The 25313-nt window shown below is 43.2% G+C and overlaps 2 protein-coding genes across 2 annotated transcripts in view; both read right to left on the bottom strand.

The window, feature by feature from the left end:
• LOC135530564 (sodium-dependent neutral amino acid transporter B(0)AT2-like) overlaps positions 1 to 25313 on the bottom strand; it is a 50759-nt gene that overhangs the window by 12380 nt on the left and 13066 nt on the right. The window contains exons 4-9 of the mRNA XM_064958861.1: positions 11322 to 11448; positions 10743 to 10918; positions 10085 to 10195; positions 9581 to 9822; positions 8652 to 8832; positions 7212 to 7413 (exon numbers count right to left, since the gene is read on the bottom strand). Of these exons, the coding sequence (XP_064814933.1) occupies positions 7212 to 7413; positions 8652 to 8832; positions 9581 to 9822; positions 10085 to 10195; positions 10743 to 10918; positions 11322 to 11448 (1039 nt within the window). The remainder of the gene's footprint in view (positions 1 to 7211; positions 7414 to 8651; positions 8833 to 9580; positions 9823 to 10084; positions 10196 to 10742; positions 10919 to 11321; positions 11449 to 25313) is intronic.
• On the bottom strand, positions 317 to 6740 carry LOC135530562 (sodium-dependent neutral amino acid transporter B(0)AT2-like). Its single transcript, XM_064958859.1, has 3 exons — positions 6568 to 6740; positions 2548 to 2710; positions 317 to 913 (listed from the first exon to the last, which is right to left on the bottom strand). The coding sequence occupies exons 1-3, from the start codon at positions 6738 to 6740 to the stop codon at positions 578 to 580; spliced, it is 672 nt and encodes a 223-aa protein (XP_064814931.1). The 3' UTR covers positions 317 to 577.

The following is a 25313-nucleotide window of genomic DNA, read 5'->3' as shown; positions in this document are numbered from 1 at the left end:
TAGGTCACTTATGATAGGTCAATTATGATGTGACTTATGATAGGTGACTTATGATAGGTGACTTATGATAGGTGACTTATGATAGGTCACTTATGATAGGATCAATTATGATAGGTCATGATTCACTGATCACTGACTTATGATAGGTCAATTATGATAGGTCAATTATGATAGGTCAATTATGATAGGTCAATTATGATACTTATGATAGACTTATGATAGGTCACTTATGATAGGTCACTTATGATAGGTCACTTATGTCACTTATGATACTTGATACTTGACTTAAGATAGGTCAATTATGATAGGTCACTTATGATAGGTCACTTATGATAGGTGTGCGTTGGCACTAAGGATACAGGTTATTACATTGTGCTAATGTTAGGTTTCTTTGGTAATATGGATGAACGGTCATATACATTGTAATACATTATTAAGATTCCTTATCAATTAAACGTCTGGGAACATAAGTGGAGTCCTTTCCACTATTTCAGTCAAGAGACGCTCTCTCTAAAGTGGGGCTCTCTTTCCGACTGCCACTCTCCTCTCTTCGTACCTTGATTCTCAAACCCCTCTCTCACATCGTATCCTCTTCCTCCTCCTCCACGTCTTCCTGTTGTGGGAGGAGTCTGTAGTGGTCGAGGCCCAGTGGTAGGAAGCTAGCCCTGGGTCGACCATCATCCTCCACCGAAGGGGTATGCTGGGAGTTGGAGTCCAGGGCGTCGCTGGAGTTGCACTTGGTGTACCTCTCTCGGTCTATCTCCTGGCCCGCGAGCTCCCCCTCGGGGCCCATGCCACGGTTCTTCAGCCAGGAGTGGAAGTAGCCAACAGGGACAGGCAAGGTGGCAGCCAGGATCAGCATGGCCAACATGGACAGGGCCCAGCCTGGGTACTCCAGAGTTGTCTCCGATGCCTGGAGAGGAAGACATACATTCTAAGGGTTCCAAAGGGTTCTTCGGGTGTCCCCATAGGAGAACCCTTTCTGGTTTAAGGTAGAACCCTTTTTGGTTTCATGTAGAACCCTCTGTGTTAAGGGTCTACATGGAACTCAAAAGGGTTCTTCTAGAGGCAAAAGAAACGCACACCTATTTTGGCGAGGTGCTGGCCAGCGGAGTAGAACACTTGAACAATTTATAATAATGAATAACCTAATAACCAAGGTTTTGCCAGACAAGCTGTCTTCATTAGGGTATAATAATAAACACTGCAGGGTGACATGATCTTTTTCAAGGACAGTCTCGCAAAAAGAAGCATTCTTGCGTTCTAACTACCCGCTATTCAAAGTGCTCTGAACGGAATCGTTCACAAACATTGGCACATTCTAAGATCCGATGATAGTATCGGTAATGTGTTTTCGGACCTTCCCTTGATCGTATTCTCGCGGGGCAGAAACCTCAGAGATCAACTGGTAAACTCTGATTTACCACCCCAAGATATCCCTGCAGAACATCTATTTTAGCCCCTACTGGATGGAAACTACAAGTGTAATGGCTGTGCTCAATGTAATGGCACTTATAAATGTAGATCCTTCAAACACCCCCAAACAAGGAAACAGATCCCAATCAAAGGTGTTATCACATGCTCCACTAAGGCAGTAATTTGTCTTTTAACTTGTCCTTGTGGTAAAAATTATGTGGGTAAAACAAAACGCATATTAAAAGTATGAATCTCAGAGCATCGTAGCGCCATTAGGTGCAAAAACTCGACTTACCCAGTTACAGCACACTTTTTGGAAGCAAACCACTCGATTTCGTCCCTACGTTATATCGGCATCGAACATGTCACCCTCCCTAGGAGAGGGGGTGACCCCGACAATTTATTGTTAAAACGAGAGGCTTTAATTTAAAGACCCTTGCTCCCTTCGGTCTCAATGTAGACGTTGATCTGAAGCCATTCTTGTGATTCTTGTGATTTTGCTGTTGTAAATGTTTGTAGGCTTATGTAGCCAGATTGCATCTATGATCGTAAGCTATCCATTCATGTTTTTGGTATGTTATTTTTATATCTGAGAATTAACCATTGATATCAGGCCACACCCGGCTATGATTACAGACACCTGTGTGTGACCTTTGACACTATATAAACTAGTCACCCTGCAGTGTTTGTCATCACACCCCGATGAAGACAGCTTGTCTGTCCAAACGTTGGTTTTTAGGTTATTACATTATTGCATCTGAGCTCCTACAGTGTGCTGCACTCAAAAGGGTTCTACCTGGAACCAAAAGGGTTCTACCTGGAACCAAAAGGGGTTTTCAAAGGGTTCTCCAAGGGGACAGTCAAATAACCCTTTTAGGTTCTAGATAGCACCTTGTATAGGGGGATGAAAGTGAAAGACAGAGAGAAAAAAAGAGAAAAGAAAGAAAGAGGGAGGGATGGAGGTATAAGAAGAGAGTGAAAAAAGAACATGAGTAATCAAGCAATTGAGAGAAAAATGTACTTCAAGGAAGTTAGGGAGGAAGTTAGGAAGGTCAAAAGGAAGGAAGGAAAGGAAGCCCTCCATCTAGCCAGCCAGGAACAGGGACCAGGGCCATTGTAGGGGTATCTCACCGTGGTGTGGTTCCAGGCTGTGTAGGTCGGTCGTTTGAAGACCATTCGCAGTAGACTTGCCGCCAGCAGGCCCACCATAGCAAACAGACACACGTACTTCCACAGGTACTTATACAGCACCGGGGGGCGCCATTTCAGCATAATCTCAATGTCATCCAAGAAGCTAGGAAGGAGAGGAGATGCTAGATGTGTCCTCATCACAGATGCTGAATCTCAAACCAACCCCATATAGCCTCGAGCCCGCTAGACTCTTGTGGAGATGTTAGAGGATTAGATAGCTGTCCACAATATGGCAACAATTCCACCCAGCCTATCAGAGGCTTGATTGTATTTCAGATATCTCTGAACCTGATTTAGCTTTGAGACATATTGCAGATGGCTTCAATACTATTGCAGATAATCATGTTCCTTTCAGAAAATGAAGGGTTAAAAGTCAATCGAAAAGCAGAAGTCATTCATAAAACAGTTGATGTTTGGGTCAAGGCCAGGAACACATGATTAGGCCTGGAATGGTAAGTTTTTAAGTAACTGAGGAATCATTGTCTAAGACAAATCAGAAAGGCTAAATCTGACCACTATGTAAGTTGTCCTTGATTAGGGCTGAGCTCTGATGCCCGTTCATGGTAACATGATTATCTTAGTGACAGAACTCAGGTCATCATAATTGATGGGGTTAAGTCTGAATGTCTTGAAGTACATAAAGGTGTACCACAGGGGTTGATTTTGGGACATATTCTTGTCACTATTTATATAAACACTATTGGTCAATCTGTAAAAAAAACATGTAAACTTCATCTATATGCAGATGATAAGAATTTGTTCTTAACTGACTTGCCTAGTTAAATAAAGGTTAAAAATGTTTTCTTCTTTTTAATTATGTATGCTAATGCCTCAACCGTTAAGCTGGCTGTGTTAAAACTACAGTAAGATTTTATAGCTATTCAGGAATACCTTGCTGATTTAAAACTTGTGCTTAATATGGGCAAAACGAAATACATGTTGTTAACAAAATCTCGTAGGAATGTTTCAGATGAACTACATGTCCACTCATTAGATCGAATGTGCTCCCCCATATGACATTAACATTGAGTGGCTGCTGCCAACACACTGACTCAACTCCAGCCACTTTAATAATGGGAATTGATGGGAAATTATGTAAAATATATCACTAGCCACTTTAAACAATGCTACCTAATATAATGTTTACATACCCTGCATTATTCATCTCATATGTATACATATATACTGTACTCTATATCATGTACTGCATCTTTATGTAATACATGTATCACTAGCTACTTTATCTATGCCACTTTCTTTACATACTCATCTCATATGTATATACTGTACTCGATACCATCTACTGTATCTTGCCTATGCTGCTCTGTACCATCACTCATTCATATATCTTTATGTACATATTCTTTATCCCCTTACACTTGTGTGTATAAGACAGTAGTTTTGGAATTGTAAGTTAGATTACTTGTTGGTTATTACTGCATTGTCGGAACTAGAAGCACAAGCATTTCGCTACACTCGCATTAACATCTGCTAACCATGTGTATGTGACAAATAAAATTGGATTTGATTTTGATTTGATTTGATGAAGGAAAAGCAGCAGAAAATAGTAAAATAAAGAAAACCTCTTGAATGAGTAGGTATGTCCAAACTTTGACTGGTACTGTGTATATATATATATATATATATATATATATATATATATATATATTTTACGATGTTGTAGTATGTTGGGCACATTTGTAAAAGAGATGTAGGTCTCAATATGTCTTCCCTGTTAGAACAAAGGTTCAATAGAAAAACAAATACAAAATGTTGTAAATCTACAGGTTAAGGACAAGAGGATTCTAATATCCCATAAATCCTTGCATAAATGCGGAAAACATCTAAACAATGGGACTAGCAATGCGAGCGAAAATGACTGGAAGTGGATGTTAGCATTGCAGAAAGTTTCAGCTAACTACTCAGCAAGTACGTAACTGTTTTTCTCTCATCCTATTCATTTAAATGTGTTTAAAATGACAGCCACTACCACCACTTTATTACTTAATGTCCTGACCACTGGTCACATTTACAATGCTAATCCTGTAGAATCAGCAACGGTGCAGGTCCAATGAATTTGTTTATTTTAGAACGCTTCACATGGAAAGCTACCACCATATTGCTTACACCTATCCAATCCTCTCAGATCTACACAAGTTCCATTTTTATTTTACTAGGCAAGTCAGTTAAGAACAAACTCTTATTTTCAATGACAGCCTAGGAACAGTGGGTTAACTGCCTGTTTAGGGGCAGAACGACAGATTTGTACCTTGTCAGCTCGGGGATTTGCAACTTGCAACCTTTCAGTTACTAGTCCAACGCTCTAACCACTAGGCTACCCTGCCTAGGACCCAGGGAAATGGAGTTGATATGGGGTTGGAAAGGTAGACTGGAAGTAAAGTTAAGACAGTCCCGCTTTCAACAACAAAGTCGTTATACCATAGTGTGTTAAACTTTATACCATAATAGCATTGAAAAACATGACAATTCAATGTGTAATTGCACAAACTACCACTAGGTGTCAGAGTTGTAAGTACTATGTAACAATCTGTTCCTACACTATAACACCATACATACACAGAAATCATTTCCACCATACGGTATGAAAGTCCCGCATACTCTCTGGATCATGTCCCACATCGTTTTTGAATGGCCTTCAAGATTAGATTTTCAAATTTATCAAAACGCGGTCAGTTAAAATGTATATAATATAATATTTGTATCGTGGGTTAATTTACTTCTACCCAGTGCCACCCATGAAGGTTTTCAATTACAAAAAAAGAAAACACAGTCGAAAAGCTTCATGAAAGGCAAGAGTTAGAAGTAAATTAAAGCATGAATAGAAATATCTTTGACATTTGGGGTGGCAGGGTAGCCTAGTGGTTAGAGCGTTGGACTAGTAACCAAAAGGTTGCAAGTTTGAATCCCTGAGCTGACAAGGTACAAATCTGTCATTCTGCCCCTGAACAGGCAGTTAACCCACTGTTCCTAGGCTGTCATTGAAAATAAGAATTTGTTCTTAACTGACTTGCCTAGTAAAATCAAAGTATGCAAAACATTAGGAACACTTTCCTATTGAGTTGTCCCCCTTTTCCCTCAGAACAGCCTCATTCCATTGGGACTCTACAAGGTGTCGAAAGCGTTCCATAGGAATGCTGGCCAATGTTGACTCCAATGCTTCCTACAGTTGTGTCAAATTGGCTGGATGTCCTTTGGGTGGTAGACCATTCTTTATACATCTGGGAAACTGTTGAGCGTGAAAACCCCAGCAGGGTTTCAGTTCTTGACACACTCAAACCGGTTCTTGACACACTCAAAGGCATTTACAGTAAATATGTTGTCTTGTCCATTCAACCTCTGAATGGAACACATTCACAATTCAGGTCTCAATTGTCTCAAGGCTTAAATATCCTTCTTTAACTTGTCTCCTCCTCTTCATCTATACTGATTGAAGTGGATTTATCAAGTGACATCAATAAGGGATTATAGCTTTCACCTGGACTCACCTGGTCAGTCTGTCATGTATAGAGCAGGTATTGTTTTGTACACTCAGTGTATATCTTAAATGGCTGCGTTTTGATGAATTTGATTTTATATTCTTGAAGCCCAATTCAAAAACCCTATGGGACATGATCCAGAAAGTAGGCAGGATCATACCGTATTACGGAAGGACATCGCAATGTGACGTAGAAAAGAAAACATGAATAAGTTATCCAAAGAAAGGAGTACTGTACATCACTGGTATTATACTATTACACTGGTATTATACTATTACACTGGTATTATACTATTACACTGGTATTATACTATTACACTGGTATTATACTATTACACTGGTATTATACTATTACACTGTTATTATACTATTACACTGGTATTATACTATTACACTGGTATTATACTATTACATTGGTATTATACTATTACATTGGTATTGGTAAACCTGTTTGGACATCTTACCGGTCAGCTCCGTACACCCAGGCCACAGCGAATGTCTCAAAGACCACCACGATGATCAGGGGTAGGGTAGCAGAGTAGTCATCGAACATTGTCACAAAGTAGTTCCCCGAGCGCTGGGTAAACAAGCTAAGTCCGATCACAAAGCCCAAGAACACAGCTGCACACTGAACCATAACGACAAAGAACACAGCTATTTAGTGAGCTACTGAACCATAACGACAAAGAACACAGCTATTTAGTGAGCTACTGAACCATAACGACAAAGAACACAGCTATTTTGTGACCTACTGAATCATAATGACAAAGAACACAGCTATTTAGTGAGCTACTGAACCATAACGACAAAGAACACAGCTATTTAGTGACCTACTGAACCATAACGACAAAGAACACAGCTATTTAGTGAGCTACTGAACCATAACGACAAAGAACACAGCTATTTAGTGACACACAGACTAAATGTTTCAAAGACAGACAAAGAGCACAACTACAAACTAAAACTTGTTATATTTTTGGTGTTTTAGTTTGTAGTTGTGCTCTTTGTCTGTCTTTGAAACATTTAGTTGAGTGTGTGTGCGCACGTGTGTGTACCTGGCTGCATTTGTGTATTGGGTCATTGGTGTGTGTGAACATGTCTGTATTACCTGTGAGCATGGTCCGGTGGCGTCCCAGCAGGCTGAAGTTGTCCATGAGGGGGGTGAGGATCCCCTGCATGGTGCCGAACATGGTGCTCATGCCCAGGTTGAGCAGCATGAGGAAGAAGAGCGTGGACCAGAAGGGGCTGGCAGGGAACTGGGCCATGGCCTCTGTGAAGGCAATAAACGCCAGGCCCGTCCCTTCCACACCCTGGGGGTTAGAGAGAAGGGGGACAAACACTTTCATTTATGTGGAGTATGTTGATATTTGTAACTTGTATTCTATGTGGAATATGTTGATGTTTGTAATCTGTATTCTATGTGGAATATGATGATATTTGTAACCTGTATTCTATGTGGAGTATGTTGATATTTGTAACTTGTATTCTATGTGGAATATGTTGATGTCTGTAATCTGTATTCTATGTGGAATATGATGATATTTGTAACCTGTATTCTATGTGGAATATGTTGATATTTGTAACCTGTATTCTATGTGGAGTATGTTGATATTTGTAACCTGTATTCTATGTGGAGTATGTTGATATTTGTAACCTGTATTCTATGTGGAATATGATGATATTTGTAACCTGTATTCTATGTGGAATATGATGATATTTGTAACCTGTATTCTATGTGGAATATGATGATATTTGGAAACAGTATTCTATGTGGAATATGATGATATTTGGAAACTGTATTCTATGTGGAGTATGTTGATATTTGCAACCTGCCTTTCTCAATAACATATTAAGAGGTTTTGAGCGACATATGGGTTAGAGAATTTGTTAGACATGGGTTAGAGAGGGGTTAGATATGGGTTAGCGATGGGTTAGAGAGGGGTGGGATATGGGTTAGATATGGGTTAGAGAGGGGTTAGAAATGAGTTAGAGAGGGGTTAGAAATGGGTTAGAGAGGGGGGGTTAAAAATGGAATAGAGAAAGGGAGAGAATGAGGGAAAGAGGAAGGGAGGGGGGAGAGAACACGGGAGGGAGGGAGAGAACGGGGGGAATGAGGGAGGGAGAGAACAGGGGGGGGGAAGAACACGGGAGGTAGGGAGAGAACGAGGAGGGAGAGAACACGGGAGGGAGGGAGAGAACACGGGAGGTAGGGAGAGAACACGGGAGGTAGGGAGAGAACACGGGAGGTAGGGAGAGAACACGGGAGGTAGGGAGAGAACACGGGAGGTAGGGAGAGAACGAGGAGGGAGAGAACACGGGAGGGAGGGGTAGGGAGAGAACACGGGAGGTAGGGAGAGAACATGGGAGGTAGGGAGAAAACGAGGGGGGAGAGAACGAGGGGGAGAGAACACGGGAGGTAGGGAGAGAACACGGGAGGTAGGGAGAGAACGAGGGGGAGAGAACGAGGGGGAGAGAACACGGGAGGTAGGGAGAGAACACGGGAGGTAGGGAGAGAACGAGGGGGGAGAGAACCTAATCTAATCCTCACCTTGCTCATCTCCTCATCCAGGTCACAGTCAGTGATGTTTGTCCCCACCTGGGAGCCGTAGTGATGGTACCATTCTCTGTAGTCAGGTATGGTGACGGAGGCAGGATCAGACATGTTGAACCATGGCCACCAGTGATGGTTGCTTCCATGTGTGGCCATGTGGTTTAACAGGCCCAGATTCCTGAAGGGTGGGAGGTGACGTAGTCCGAGCTTAGAATTATAAGGTTCCTTCTGTAAGAAGTTGATTCTGAGATAATTGGCTTTAAAGTTACCAACCCTTATTGTTTTTAATGGTGTGAGCAATTTCTATCTCATATCCTTATTCACTTAACAACATGAATTGGGGGGTATTTAGAGTACTATATAGGTAGAGAACATTGAACAGAACAAGAAAATGTCCAGAACTCACTTTGGGCAAAATTGCAGATAGAACATGATAATTCCAAGCTCTCAATATCGAAATTCCCTTCAGGTACATCACTAATACTTTATTTGAAGGTATGCTTACACTCTTAGAAAAAAAGGTCCCGAAAAGGTTAGTCAGATGGACCCATAGGAGAACCATTTTGGTTCCATGTAGAAACTGCAACCAGAACCAAAAATAGTTATTCAAATGGTTCTCCTATGTGGACAGTTGAAGAACCCTTTAAGGTTCTAGATAGCACCTTTCTTTCTAAGAGTGTACATATAGACATGTCTTGGATATGTTTCCATAATATTGACATGCTTTATAAAGGGATAGTTCATCCGAAGTAACAAAATGACATTTCTCTTTCACTCACTCACTCACTCACTCACTCACTCACTCACTCACTCACTCACTCACTCACTCACTCACTCACTCACTCACTCACTCACTCACTCACTCACTCACACAAACACAAACACAAACACACACCCACAATCCCCCCCATTGACTCCATACTTACTGGGTGATGCAGTTCAGGACAATGTTCTTGGCCCTGAAGCCCAGCACTACGAACACCACCAGTGATGCGAGCACTGAGGTCATGAAGTTGATGCAAGAGACCATGAGCGCGTCACGGTGACAGTTGTTGTGGATGGGGTTGTAGGAAGAGTAGGCAATCACAGAGCCGTAGCCCAGGCCCAGGGCAAAGAACACCTGTGTGGCTGCCTGCCGCCACACCTGCACCTCAGCCCAAATTTCTATCTGAGACAGAGAGACAGAGAGACAAAAGCGAGAGAGAGAGACAAAAGAGAGAGAGAGAGAGACAAAAGAGAGAGAGAGTGAGTGACAGCACAAGACTAAATTCTATTCTATTTATATTCTGTCAATTCAGGAAGTGAATAGAAATTCTTGTTTTTTTTTATTCTTGTTTTTAAGCATCTTTGTACATCTTTGAGACTCTACTTGTAATTAAATGCGCAAAATCAATGAAATATATTATTATTATTGTTATTATTGTACTTACTTTAGGGTAGAACATGTAGGCGATTCCCTCCATGGCCCCATCCAGCATCAAGCCTCTGACGAGGAAGATGAACAGCACAGCATAGGGGAAGACTGAGGAGAAATACATCACCTATGGAGAAGAGAATTACAATTAGGAACCATCAGTTCTTTTAATGGAGATAAATAAATATGTCTATGGATTTGGGAGAGGTTGTATTTCTCCAGCCCCATTCCTCAGCTGTATACCAGGACAGGTGGTGGGGTTGCCGTTTTGTTGTTTTTCCAATTTCAGAATGTATCTTTAACTTTACCTATAGGTAGATATAGGGCTGGCTTCATGGACACAGACTAAGTACCATAAGATATTGGATTAAATCAATATTTATCAAAAGACATTCTACATTCTCTTTTAAAAACTATACATGAAATAAAAAACATTTAACAAGACAAGGTCAACGAAGGAGGACATTAACATTAAACAATTTAAAAGTAACATATGCCAAAAACAGAATTCAGTCACTTTCCTTCACAGCTAGCGTGTTAACTACTAACCTACCATAATCATGGTTAGTGGTTGCCGGGGGCGACACTTCTGAGGGTCAAGGCAGGTGGTGACCCGTTATACTGTTTGTAACATGCTATATGTTGTGAAAAAGATGAACTGAGAGCGCCCTTACCTTGGCAGAGGACTTGATGCCTTTGATCATGGCTAGACAGACGATGGCCCAGGCAGCCAGCAGACAGCCCGTCATGATGGGGTTAAACTCACCAGACTCATCGATGGAGTCTGTGATGTCTAGAGCCTTCCGGAACCAGAAGTATGAGGTTGGGGAGCTACCTAAGCATTCCTTTACTGACAGACAGAGAGAGAAGGAGAGAGAGGAAGTGAGAGATAGAGAGGGGGAGTGAGAGAGAGTGAGTGAGAGAGAGGGAGAGGAAGTGAGAGATAGAGAGGGGGAGAGATTTAGAGTTTACATACACAAACCCTGCTCTTATAGAATACAATGTGTCCACTACACATCTAAACACAAATAAGGAGAAGCATGATATGAACCGCACACACACCACACACACTCTTGTACAACTAACCTTGTGGGGACAAAATACTATACTACACACACACACACACACACACACACACACACACACACACACACACACACACACACACACACACACACACACACACACACACACACACACACACACACACACACACACACACACACACACACACACACACAGCTAGTGAATACCAGTGTTATTGGTGGTCATGTTGATGGGACACTGCTCCCAGGGTAGAGGATACTGGAAGGAGTTGCCCATGTAGAAGAGACTCCATGCGATGATGACATTGTAGTAGAGAGCCACAAAGAAACATACCTGAGGAAGGAAGACAGGGTTAATGTAGTATTTAACATGCTAGCTGCACCTGAGGAAGGAAGACAGGGTTAATGCAGTATTTAACATGCTAGCTGCACCTGAGGAAGGAAGACAGGGTTAATGCAGTATTTAACATGCTAGCTGCACCCGAGGAAGGAAGACAGGGTTAATGCAGTATTTAACATGCTAGCTGCACCTGAGGAAGGAAGACAGGGTTAATGCAGTATTTAACATGCTAGCTGCACCTGAGGAAGGAAGACAGGGTTAATGCAGTATTTAACATGCTAGCTGCACCTGAGGAAGGAAGACAGGGTTAATGCAGTATTTAACATGCTAGCTGCACCCGAGGAAGGAAGACAGGGTTAATGCAGTATTTAACATGCTAGCTGCACCCGAGGAAGGAAGACAGGGTTAATGCAGTATTTAACATGCTAGCTGCACCTGAGGAAGGAAGACAGGGTTAATGCAGTATTTAACATGCTAGCTGCACCTGAGGAAGGAAGACAGGGTTAATGCAGTATTTAACATGCTAGCTGCACCCGAGGAAGGAAGACAGGGTTAATGCAGTATTTAACATGCTAGCTGCACCTGAGGAAGGAAGACAGGGTTAATGCAGTATTTAACATGCTAGCTGCACCTGAGGAAGGAAGACAGGGTTAATGCAGTATTTAACATGCTAGCTGCACCCGAGGAAGGAAGACAGGGTTAATGCAGTATTTAACATGCTAGCTGCACCTGAGGAAGGAAGACAGGGTTAATGCAGTATTTAACATGCTAGCTGCACCTGAGGAAGGAAGACAGGGTTAATGCAGTATTTAACATGCTAGCTGCACCCGAGGAAGGAAGACAGGGTTAATGCAGTATTTAACATGCTAGCTGCACCTGAGGAAGGAAGACAGGGTTAATGCAGTATTTAACATGCTAGCTGCACCTGAGGAAGGAAGACAGGGTTAATGCAGTATTTAACATGCTAGCTGCACCCGAGGAAGGAAGACAGGGTTAATACAGTATTTAACATGCTAGCTGCACCTGAGGAAGGAAGACAGGGTTAATGCAGTATTTAACATGCTAGCTGCACCCGAGGAAGGAAGACAGGGTTAATGCAGTATTTAACATGCTAGCTGCACCTGAGGAAGGAAGACAGGGTTAATGCAGTATTTAACATGCTAGCTGCACCTGAGGAAGGAAGACAGGGTTAATGCAGTATTTAACATGCTAGCTGCACCTGAGGAAGGAAGACAGCGTTAATGCAGTATTTAACATGCTAGCTGCACCTGAGGAAGGAAGACAGGGTTAATGCAGTATTTAACATGCTAGCTGCACCCGAGGAAGGAAGACAGGGTTAATGCAGTATTTAACATGCTAGCTGCACCTGAGGAAGGCAGGGGTAATACAGTATTTGACATGCTAGCTGCACCCGAGGAAGGAAGACAGGGGTAATACAGTATTTAACATGCTAGCTGCACCTGAGGAAGGCAGGGGTAATACAGTATTTGACATGCTAGCTGCACCTGAGGAAGGAAGACAGGGTTAATGCAGTATTTAACATGCTAGCTGCACCTGAGGAAGGAAGACAGGGTTAATGCAGTATTTAACATGCTAGCTGCACCTGAGGAAGGCAGGGGTAATACAGTATTTGACATGCTAGCTGCACCCGAGGAAGGAAGACAGGGTTAATGCAGTATTTAACATGCTAGCTGCACCCAAGGAAGGAAGACAGGGTTAATACAGTATTTAACATGCTAGCTGCACCTGAGGAAGACAGGGTTAATGCAGTATTTAACATGCTAGCTGCACCTGAGGAAGGAAGACAGGGTTAATGCAGTATTTAACATGCTAGCTGCACCTGAGGAAGGAAGACAGGGTTAATGCAGTATTTAACATGCTAGCTGCACCCGAGGAAGGAAGACAGGGTTAATGCAGTATTTAACATGCTAGCTGCACCTGAGGAAGGAAGACAGCGTTAATGCAGTATTTAACATGCTAGCTGCACCTGAGGAAGGAAGACAGGGTTAATGCAGTATTTAACATGCTAGCTGCACCCGAGGAAGGAAGACAGGGTTAATGCAGTATTTAACATGCTAGCTGCACCTGAGGAAGGAAGACAGGGTTAATGCAGTATTTAACATGCTAGCTGCACCTGAGGAAGGAAGACAGGGTTAATGCAGTATTTAACATGCTAGCTGCACCCGAGGAAGGAAGACAGGGTTAATACAGTATTTAACATGCTAGCTGCACCTGAGGAAGGAAGACAGGGTTAATGCAGTATTTAACATGCTAGCTGCACCCGAGGAAGGAAGACAGGGTTAATGCAGTATTTAACATGCTAGCTGCACACGAGGAAGGAAGACAGGGTTAATGCAGTATTTAACATGCTAGCTGCACCTGAGGAAGGAAGACAGGGGTAATGCAGTATTTAACATGCTAGCTGCACCTGAGGAAGGAAGACAGCGTTAATGCAGTATTTAACATGCTAGCTGCACCTGAGGAAGGAAGACAGGGTTAATGCAGTATTTAACATGCTAGCTGCACACGAGGAAGGAAGACAGCGTTAATGCAGTATTTAACATGCTAGCTGCACCTGAGGAAGGAAGACAGGGGTAATGCAGTATTTAACATGCTAGCTGCACCTGAGGAAGGAAGACAGGGTTAATACAGTATTTAACATGCTAGCTGCACCTGAGGAAGGCAGGGGTAATACAGTATTTGACATACTAGCTGCACCTGAGGAAGGAAGACAGGGTTAATACAATATTTAACATGCTAGCTGCACCCGAGGAAGGAAGACAGGGTTAATGCAGTATTTAACATGCTAGCTGCACCTGAGGAAGGCAGGGGTAATACAGTATTTGACATGCTAGCTGCACCCGAGGAAGGAAGACAGGGTTAATGCAGTATTTAACATGCTAGCTGCACCCAAGGAAGGAAGACAGGGTTAATACAGTATTTAACATGCTAGCTGCACCTGAGGAAGACAGGGTTAATGCAGTATTTAACATGCTAGCTGCACCTGAGGAAGGAAGACAGGGTTAATGCAGTATTTAACATGCTAGCTGCACCTGAGGAAGGAAGACAGGGTTAATGCAGTATTTAACATGCTAGCTGCACCTGAGGAAGGAAGACAGGGTTAATGCAGTATTTAACATGCTAGCTGCACCTGAGGAAGGAAGACAGCGTTAATGCAGTATTTAACATGCTAGCTGCACCTGAGGAAGGAAGACAGGGTTAATACAGTATTTAACATGCTAGCTGCACCCAAGGAAGGAAGACAGGGTTAATACATTATTTAACATGCTAGCTGCACCTGAGGAAGGAAGACAGGGTTAATGCAGTATTTAACATGCTAGCTGCACCCGAGGAAGGAAGACAGGATTAATGCAGTATTTAACATGCTAGCTGCACCTGAGGAAGGAAGACAGCGTTAATGCAGTATTTAACATGCTAGCTGCACCTGAGGAAGGAAGACAGGGTTAATGCAGTATTTAACATGCTAGCTGCACCCGAGGAAGGAAGACAGGGTTAATGCAGTATTTAACATGCTAGCTGCACCTGAGGAAGGAAGACAGGGTTAATGCAGTATTTAACATGCTAGCTGCACCTGAGGAAGGAAGACAGGGTTAATGCAGTATTTAACATGCTAGCTGCACCCGAGGAAGGAAGACAGGGTTAATACAGTATTTAACATGCTAGCTGCACCTGAGGAAGGAAGACAGGGTTAATGCAGTATTTAACATGCTAGCTGCACCCGAGGAAGGAAGACAGGGTTAATGCAGTATTTAACATGCTAGCTGCACACGAGGAAGGAAGACAGGGTTAATGCAGTATTTAACATGCTAGCTGCACCTGAGGAAGGAAGACAGGGGTAATGCAGTATTTAACATGCTAGCTGCACCTGAGGAAGGAAGACAGCGTTAATGCAGTATTTAACATGCTAGCTGCACCTGAGGAAGGAAGACAGGGTTAATGCAGTATTTAACATGCTAGCTGCACACGAGGAAGGAAGACAGCGTTAATGCAGTATTTAACATGCTAGCTGCACCTGAGGAAGGAAGACAGGGGTAATGCAGTATTTAACATGCTAGCTGCACCTGAGGAAGGAAGACAGGGTTAATACAGTATTTAACATGCTAGCTGCACCTGAGGAAGGCAGGGGTAATACAGTATTTGACATACTAGCTGCACCTGAGGAAGGAAGACAGGGTTAATACAATATTTAACATGCTAGCTGCACCCGAGGAAGGAAGACAGGGTTAATGCAGTATTTAACATGCTAGCTGCACCTGAGGAAGGCAGGGGTAATACAGTATTTGACATGCTAGCTGCACCCGAGGAAGGAAGACAGGGTTAATGCAGTATTTAACATGCTAGCTGCACCCAAGGAAGGAAGACAGGGTTAATACAGTATTTAACATGCTAGCTGCACCTGAGGAAGACAGGGTTAATGCAGTATTTAACATGCTAGCTGCACCTGAGGAAGGAAGACAGGGTTAATGCAGTATTTAACATGCTAGCTGCACCTGAGGAAGGAAGACAGGGTTAATGCAGTATTTAACATGCTAGCTGCACCTGAGGAAGGAAGACAGGGTTAATGCAGTATTTAACATGCTAGCTGCACCTGAGGAAGGAAGACAGCGTTAATGCAGTATTTAACATGCTAGCTGCACCTGAGGAAGGAAGACAGGGTTAATACAGTATTTAACATGCTAGCTGCAGGAAGGAAGACAGGGTTAATACATTATTTAACATGCTAGCTGCACACGAGGAAGGAAGACAGGGTTAATGCAGTATTTAACATGCTAGCTGCACCCGAGGAAGGAAGACAGGGTTAATGCAGTATTTAACATGCTAGCTGCACCCGAGGAAGGAAGACAGGGTTAATGCAGTATTTAACATGCTAGCTGCACCCAAGGAAGGAAGACAGGGTTAATACATTATTTAACATGCTAGCTGCACACGAGGAAGGAAGACAGGGTTAATGCAGTATTTAACATGCTAGCTGCACCCGAGGAAGGAAGACAGGGTTAATGCAGTATTTAACATGCTAGCTGCACCCGAGGAAGGAAGACAGGGTTAATGCAGTATTTAACATGCTAGCTGCACCTGAGGAAGGAAGACAGGGTTAATGCAGTATTTAACATGCTAGCTGCACCCAAGGAAGGAAGACAGGGTTAATGCAGTATTTAACATGCTAGCTGCACCTGAGGAAGGAAGACAGGGTTAATGCAGTATTTAACATGCTAGCTGCACCTGAGGAAGGAAGACAGGGTTAATGCAGTATTTAACATGCTAGCTGCACCCGAGGAAGGAAGACAGGGTTAATGCAGTATTTAACATGCTAGCTGCACCTGAGGAAGGAAGACAGGGTTAATGCAGTATTTAACATGCTAGCTGCACCCGAGGAAGGAAGACAGGGTTAATGCAGTATTTAACATGCTAGCTGCACCCGAGGAAGGAAGACAGGGTTAATGCAGTATTTAACATGCTAGCTGCACCCGAGGAAGGAAGACAGGGTTAATGCAGTATTTAACATGCTAGCTGCACCTGAGGAAGGAAGACAGGGTTAATGCAGTATTTAACATGCTAGCTGCACCCGAGGAAGGAAGACAGGGTTAATGCAGTATTTAACATGCTAGCTGCACCTGAGGAAGGAAGACAGGGTTAATGCAGTATTTAACATGCTAGCTGCACCTGAGGAAGGAAGACAGGGTTAATGCAGTATTTAACATGCTAGCTGCACCCGAGGAAGGAAGACAGGGTTAATGCAGTATTTAACATGCTAGCTGCACCCGAGGAAGGAAGACAGGGTTAATGCAGTATTTAACATGCTAGCTGCACCTGAGAAAGGAAGACAGGGTTAATGCAGTATTTAACATGCTAGCTGCACCCGAGGAAGGAAGACAGGGTTAATGCAGTATTTAACATGCTAGCTGCACCCGAGGAAGGAAGACAGGGTTAATGCAGTATTTAACATGCTAGCTGCACCCGAGGAAGGAAGACAGGGTTAATGCAGTATTTAACATGCTAGCTGCACCTGAGGAAGGAAGACAGGGTTAATGCAGTATTTAACATGCTAGCTGCACCTGAGGAAGGAAGACAGGGTTAATACAGTATTTAACATGCTAGCTGCACATGAGGAAGGAAGACAGCGTTAATGCAGTATTTAACATGCTAGCTGCACCCGAGGAAGGAAGACAGGGGTAATACAGTATTTGACATGCTAGCTGCACCTGAGGAAGGAAGACAGGGTTAATGCAGTATTTAACATGCTTGCTGCACCTGAGAAAGGAAGACAGGGTTAATGCAATATTTAACATGCTAGCTGCACCTGAGGAAGGAAGACAGGGTTAATGCAGTATTTAACATGCTAGCTGCACCCGAGGAAGGAAGACAGGGTTAATGCAGTATTTAACATGCTAGCTGCACCTGAGGAAGGAAGACAGGGTTAATGCAGTATTTAACATGCTAGCTGCACCTGAGGAAGGAAGACAGGGTTAATGCAGTATTTAACATGCTAGCTGCACCTGAGGAAGGAAGACAGGGTTAATGCAGTATTTAACATGCTAGCTGCACCCGAGGAAGGAAGACAGGGTTAATGCAGTATTTAACATGCTAGCTGCACCCGAGGAAGGAAGACAGCGTTAATGCAGTATTTAACATGCTAGCTGCACCCGAGGAAGGAAGACAGGGTTAATGCAGTATTTAACATGCTAGCTGCACCTGAGGAAGGAAGACAGGGTTAATGCAGTATTTAACATGCTAGCTGCACCTGAGGAAGGAAGACAGGGTTAATGCAGTATTTAACATGCTAGCTGCACCTGAGGAAGGAAGACAGGGTTAATGCAGTATTTAACATGCTAGCTGCACCTGAGGAAATGCAGGAAGACAGGGGAAGGCAGGGGTAATGCAGTATTTAACATGCTAGCTGCACCTGAGGAAGGAAGACAGGGTAATACAGTATTTAACATGCTAGCTGCACCTGGGGAAGACAGGGGTAATACAGTATTTAACATGCTAGCTGCACCTGAGGAAGGAAGACAGGGTAATACAGTATTTAACATGCTAGCTGCACCTGAGGAAGGAAGACAGGGTTAATGCAGTATTTAACATGCTAGCTGCACCTGAGGAAGGAAGACAGGGTTAATGCAGTATTTAACATGCTAGCTGCACCTGAGGAAGGAAGACAGGGTTAATGCAGTATTTAACATGCTAGCTGCACCTGAGGAAGGAAGACAGGGTTAATGCAGTATTTAACATGCTAGCTGCACCTGAGGAAGGAAGACAGGGTTAATGCAGTATTTAACATGCTAGCTGCACCCGAGGAAGGAAGACAGGGTTAATGCAGTATTTAACATGCTAGCTGCACCCGAGGAAGGAAGACAGGGTTAATGCAGTATTTAACATGCTAGCTGCACCTGAGGAAGGAAGACAGGGTTAATACAGTATTTAACATGCTAGCTGCACCTGAGGAAGGAAGACAGGGGTAATACAGTATTTAACATGCTAGCTGCACCTGAGGAAGGAAGACAGGGTTAATGCAGTATTTAACATGCTAGCTGCACCTGAGGAAGGAAGACAGGGTTAATGCAGTATTTAACATGCTAGCTGCACCTGAGGAAGGAAGACAGGGTTAATGCAGTATTTAACATGCTAGCTGCACCTGAGGAAGGAAGACAGGGTTAATGCAGTATTTAACATGCTAGCTGCACCTGAGGAAGGAAGACAGGGTTAATGCAGTATTTAACATGCTAGCTGCACCTGAGGAAGGAAGACAGGGTTAATGCAGTATTTAACATGCTAGCTGCACCTGAGGAAGGAAGACAGGGTTAATGCAGTATTTAACATGCTAGCTGCACCTGAGGAAGGAAGACAGGGTTAATGCAGTATTTAACATGCTAGCTGCACCTGAGGAAGGAAGACAGGGTTTGCAGTATTTAACATGCTAGCTGCACCTGAGGAAGGAAGACAGGGTTAATGCAGTATTTAACATGCTAGCTGCACCTGAGGAAGGAAGACAGGGTTAATGCAGTATTTAACATGCTAGCTGCACCTGAGGAAGGAAGACAGGGTTAATGCAGTATTTAACATGCTAGCTGCACCTGAGGAAGGAAGACAGGGTTAATGCAGTATTTAACATGCTAGCTGCACCTGAGGAAGGAAGACAGGGTTAATGCAGTATTTAACATGCTAGCTGCACCTGAGGAAGGAAGACAGGGTTAATGCAGTATTTAACATGCTAGCTGCACCTGAGGAAGGAAGACAGGGTTAATGCAGTATTTAACATGCTCGCTGCACCTGTAGACTTACAGTCTTTGCAAATCAAATCAAACTTTATGTCACATGCACCAAATACAACAAGTACCGTGAAATGCTGACTTACAAGCCCTTATTAACCAACAGTTCAAGAAAGAGTTAAGAAAATATTTACCTAATAAACTAAAGTAAAAAATAACAAAAAGTAACACAATAAAATAACAATAATGAGGCTATATACAGGGCTACCAAGTCAGTGTGCGGGGGCACAGGTTAGTTGAGGTAATTTGTACATGTAGGTAGGGGTGAAGTGACTATGCATATAATAAAACTGCAAGTAGTAGCAGTTAGCAGCGCTAACGCTAGTTAACAATGGCTCGCAAAACTAAATTAAACTTCCTTCAAACTGTATGCAGGGACATCAAATCACAAAGTTCTCTGACTCTGGGTAAGTAATTCCTAAAGTATCACACTATCCCTTTAAATATTGTTATAGCAGCTCCCTGACATCAGCACTGACAGAATGAGTATGAATAGGGTGTCAGTGTTAAGCAATAGGGTGACGCTGGGCCAATTGTGCGCCACCCCATGGGTATCCCGGTCGCGGCCGGCTGTGACAGAGCCTGGACTCTTACCCAGAATCTCTAGTGGCACAGCGGGAGAGAGCACTGCCCCACTCAGGAGGCCCTAGGCTGTCAGTGTAACACAGGGGAGAGAGCACTGCCCCACTCAGGAGGCCCTAGGCTGTCAGTGTAACACAGGGGAGAGAGCACTGCCCCACTCAGGAGGCCCTAGGCTGTCAGTGTAACACAGGGGAGAGAGCACTGCCCCACTCAGGAGGCCCTAGGCTGTCAGTGTAACACAGGGGAGAGAGCACTGCCCCACTCAGGAGGCCCTAGGCTGTCAGTGTAACACAGCACTGGGGAGAGAGCACTGCCCCATGCCCCACTCAGGAGGCCCTAGGCTGTCAGTGTAACACAGGGGAGAGAGCACTGCCCCACTCAGGAGGCCCTAGGCTGTCAGTGTAACACAGGGGAGAGAGCACTGCCCCACTCAGGAGGCCCTAGGCTGTCAGTGTAACACAGGGGAGAGAGCACTGCCCCACTCAGGAGGCCCTAGGCTGTCAGTTTTAACCAATAGGGTGTCAGTGCATAAGTCATACCAACACAGGGGAGAGAGGAGTGTGCAACTACTTCTCACACATTAGAAAGAGATCGTTCCCCTAACCACAGACAGACAGACAGACAGACAGACAGACAGACAGACACAGACAGACAGACACACACAGACACAAACCTCTAAGCCTTCTCGAGCCACACAGGTGTACGAGTCAGTTTGTTTTGTATCTCTGTTTACCAGACATGAGGTGACTAAAAGTTAATTATGGAGTGATCTCTCACTATAACTATGCTGTTCCTATGACCTCCTGCATGGTTAAACCAAGTTGAGTGATTCTGACTGCTAGACGACACCAGTCTACTTCTGCAAGCTGTTCTGCTGTTCTTCTTTGCCTCGGGGCTTAAGGTCAGGTTCCAAACACATCCACAGTCATTGGTGCAGGACCTGTTCACAACACTAGGAGCCATAATCACACTGTTGACTGATATTATGGATATTTATGCATATTCAAATCTGCATTCTGCATGCATGGAGCTGTTTTGAACTTACCTGGAAATCTAGTCAACAGGTTTATTGTGTCGGGTCCTGGTCTATTGTCTTGCCTTCGCCACAGATCTATAGCCTCAACATTAGGCCTTAACCGTCACCCTGGTGACAATGTTTGGCTCCCAAAACATTTCTGTCAGGCCAGGGAACAGCCTATGTTCCAGTGTTTCTAATTCCTGAGAACGTTCCTTTTGAAAACATTCTAGGAACAGTCTAGCAACATTGTGACAAATCAAGGGGCATGGAAGGAGGTTCCTTGTATTTTGCTCAATTGCCCTCAGCTATGTTTAGACGTTGTAGTTCACGTTTTGCTGTGTTCTAGTGTACCATGGAATATATGGCTTTCTTATTCTTGACACTTCTCCCAGTCATATTTAAGGTTAGAACTACCTTTCTAAGTGTTCTGATGCTTCTAGCTTGGAGTTGTATTATTATGATAACATAGCTACAGTATTTAACTTTTGAATGTGTATAGTATTGCTTACTAGGTGTGTCCAATCAATTGTGTAACCACTCCCTCTTCCAATTAGGGCTAATTGGAAAATCTGTTCAAAGAGGACATTGTATTATTTCTTGGTACTCCCTGACGAAGGCCATGCAGCTGAAACGCATCAGATTTTAAAACCTTGTTTCTATTGAACATGTCATACCAATAAAGGCATTTTTCATCAATTATATGAAGAAGGCCTTGGTCCACCTTTCTTTTTGATGACCAATTTACCCCTTTTACCAAAGAGCACCTTCCATCTGCCAAAATGTACTATTGTGTACCTTAGTAGCGCTTCTCTTCCTCCTCTTTCTACAAGGTTCCTTGTATGTTGAATAATGACGAAGTCAAAATGTTCCTTCAGCCATCGTCCAAATGTTTCTCATGACAAGCAGAAGAAATAAATACAATTTTCTTGTACCGCAACCAAACACCAGAATGGTAACTAACCAAACACCAGAATGGTAACTAACCAAACACCAGAATGGTAACCAACCAAACACCAGAATGGTAACCAACCAAACACCAGAATGGTAACCAACCAAACACCAGAATGGTAACCAACCAAACACCAGAATGGTAACCAACCAAACACCAGAATGGTAACCAACCAAACACCAGAATGGTAACCAACCAAACACCAGAATGGTAACTAACCAAACACCAGAATGGTAACCAACCAAACACCAGAATGGTAACCAACCAAACACCAGAATGGTAACACCAGAATGGTAACCAGATGAAACACCAGAATGGTAACCAACCAAACACCAGAATGGTAACCAACCAAACACCAGAATGGTAACCAACCAAACACCAGAATGGTAACCAGATGAAAGAAGTCCCTGTGTGTGGGTACCAACCAAACACCAGAATGGTAACCAACCAAACACCAGAATGGTAACTAAACACCAGAATGGTAACCAACCAAACACCAGAATGGTAACTAACCAAACACCAGAATGGTAACCAACCAAACACCAGAATGGTAACTTGTGGAATGGTAATGAATGTAACCAGTTAGTTAGTTGGTAACCAGAAAGTCCCCACCAAACACCAGAATGGTAACCCTGAATGGTAACTAACCAAACACCAGAATGGTAACCAACCAAACACCAGAATGAATGGTAACTAACCAAACACCAGAATGGTAACTAACCAAACACCAGAATGGTAACCAGATGAAAGCAGTCCCAACCAAACACCAGAATGGTAATCAGATGAAAGCAGTCCCCACCAAACACCAGAATGGTAATCAGATGAAAGCAGTCCCCACCAAACACCAGAATGGTAACCAACCAAACACCAGAATGGTAACTAACCAAACACCAAACACCAGAATGGAATGTGTATTGTTATGGTAACCAGTTAGTTGAGAAACTAACCCTGATGAAAGGTGGGAATGGTAACCAGATGAAAGCAGTCCCGACCAAACACCAGAATGGTAACTTAGAATGGTAACACCAGAATGGTAACAGAAAACCAGAGTTAACCAACCAAACACCAGAATGGTAAACTAGTCCCAGTGGTAACTGGGAATGGTAACCAGATGAAAGCAGTCCCCACCAAACACCAGAATGGTAACCAGATGAAAGCAGTCCCCACCAAACACCAGAATGGTAACCAACCAAACACCAGAATGGTAACTAACCAAACACCAGAATGGTAACCAGATGAAAGCAGTCCCGACCAAACACCAGAATGGTAACCAGATGAAAGCAGTCCCCACCAAACACCAGAATGGTAACTAGTCCCAAACACCAGAATGGTGGTGGGAATGTGAATGGTTAGTTGAACACCAGTTAGAATGGTAACCAGATGAAACTAGTCCCTGTGTGAATGGTGGGAGATGAAAGTATTGTTAAACACCAGAATGGTAACCAGATGAAAGCAGTTTCTGTGTGTGGTGGGAATGTGTATTGTTAGTTAGTTAGTTGAGAAACTAGTCCCTGTGTGTGGTGGGAATGTGTATTGTTAGTTAGTTGAGAAACTAGTCCCTGTGTGTGGTGGGAATGTGTATAGTTAGTTAGTTGAGAAACTAGTCCCTGTGTGTGGTGGGAATGTGTATTGTTAGTTAGTTGAGAAACTAGTCCCTGTGTGTGGTGGGAATGTGTATTGTTAGTTAGTTGAGAAACTAGTCCCTGTGTGTGGTGGGAATGTGTATTGTTAGTTAGTTGAGAAACTAGTCCCTGTGTGTGGTGGGAATGTGTATTGTTAGTTAGTTAGTTGAGAAACTAGTCCCTGTGTGTGGTGGGAATGTGTATTGTTAGTTAGTTGAGAAACTAGTCCCTGTGTGTGGTGGGAATGTGTATTGTTAGTTAGTTAGTTGAGAAACTAGTCCCTGTGTGTGGTGGGAATGTGTATTGTTAGTTAGTTAGTTGAAAACTAGTCCCTGTGTGTGGTGGGAATGTGTATTGTTAGTTAGTTGAGAAACTAGTCAGTGTGTGGTGGGAATGTGTATTGTTAGTTAGTTAGTTGAGAAACTAGTCCCTGTGTGTGGTGGGAATGTGTATTGTTAGTTAGTTAGAGAAACTAGTCCCTGTGTGTGGTGGGAATGTGTATTGTTAGTTAGTTAGTTGAGAAACTAGTCCCTGTGTGTGGTGGGAATGTGTATTGTTAGTTAGTTGAGAAACTAGTCCCTGTGTGTGGTGGGAATGTGTATTGTTAGTTAGTTAGTTGAGAAACTAGTCCCTGTGTGTGGTGGGAATGTGTATTGTTAGTTAGTTAGAGAAACTAGTCCCTGTGTGTGGTGGGAATGTGTATTGTTAGTTAGTTGAGAAACTAGTCCCTGTGTGTGGTGGGAATGTGTATTGTTAGTTAGTTGAGAAACTAGTCCCTGTGTGTGGTGGGAATGTGTATTGTTAGTTAGTTGAGAAACTAGTCCCTGTGTGTGGTGGGAATGTGTATTGTTAGTTAGTTGAGAAACTAGTCCCTGTGTGTGGTGGGAATGTGTATTGTTAGTTAGTTGAGAAACTAGTCCCTGTGTGTGGTGGGAATGTGTATTGTTAGTTAGTTAGTTGAGAAACTAGTCCCTGTGTGTGGTGGGAATGTGTATTGTTAGTTAGTTAGTGAGAAACTAGTCCCTGTGTGTGGTGGGAATGTGTATTGTTAGTTAGTTAGTTGAGAAACTAGTCCCTGTGTGTGGTGGGAATGTGTATTGTTAGTTAGTTGAGAAACTAGTCCCTGTGTGTGGTGGGAATGTGTATTGTTAGTTAGTTAGTTGAGAAACTAGTCCCTGTGTGTGGTGGGAATGTGTATTGTTAGTTAGTTAGTTGAGAAACTAGTCCCTGTGTGTGGTGGGAATGTGTATTGTTAGTTAGTTGAGAAACTAGTCACTGTGTGTGGTGGGAATGTGTATTGTTAGTTAGTTAGTTGAGAAACTAGTCCCTGTGTGTGGTGGGAATGTGTATTGTTAGTTAGTTAGTTGAGAAACTAGTCCCTGTGTGTGGTGGGAATGTGTATT

The sequence above is a fragment of the Oncorhynchus masou genome, unplaced genomic scaffold, assembly GCF_036934945.1.
Source record: "Oncorhynchus masou masou isolate Uvic2021 unplaced genomic scaffold, UVic_Omas_1.1 unplaced_scaffold_1381, whole genome shotgun sequence".
Taxonomy (NCBI): Eukaryota; Metazoa; Chordata; class Actinopteri; order Salmoniformes; family Salmonidae; genus Oncorhynchus; species Oncorhynchus masou.
The sequence above is the reverse complement of the archived record's forward strand: the minus strand, read 5'-3'. Positions and strand labels throughout refer to the sequence as shown.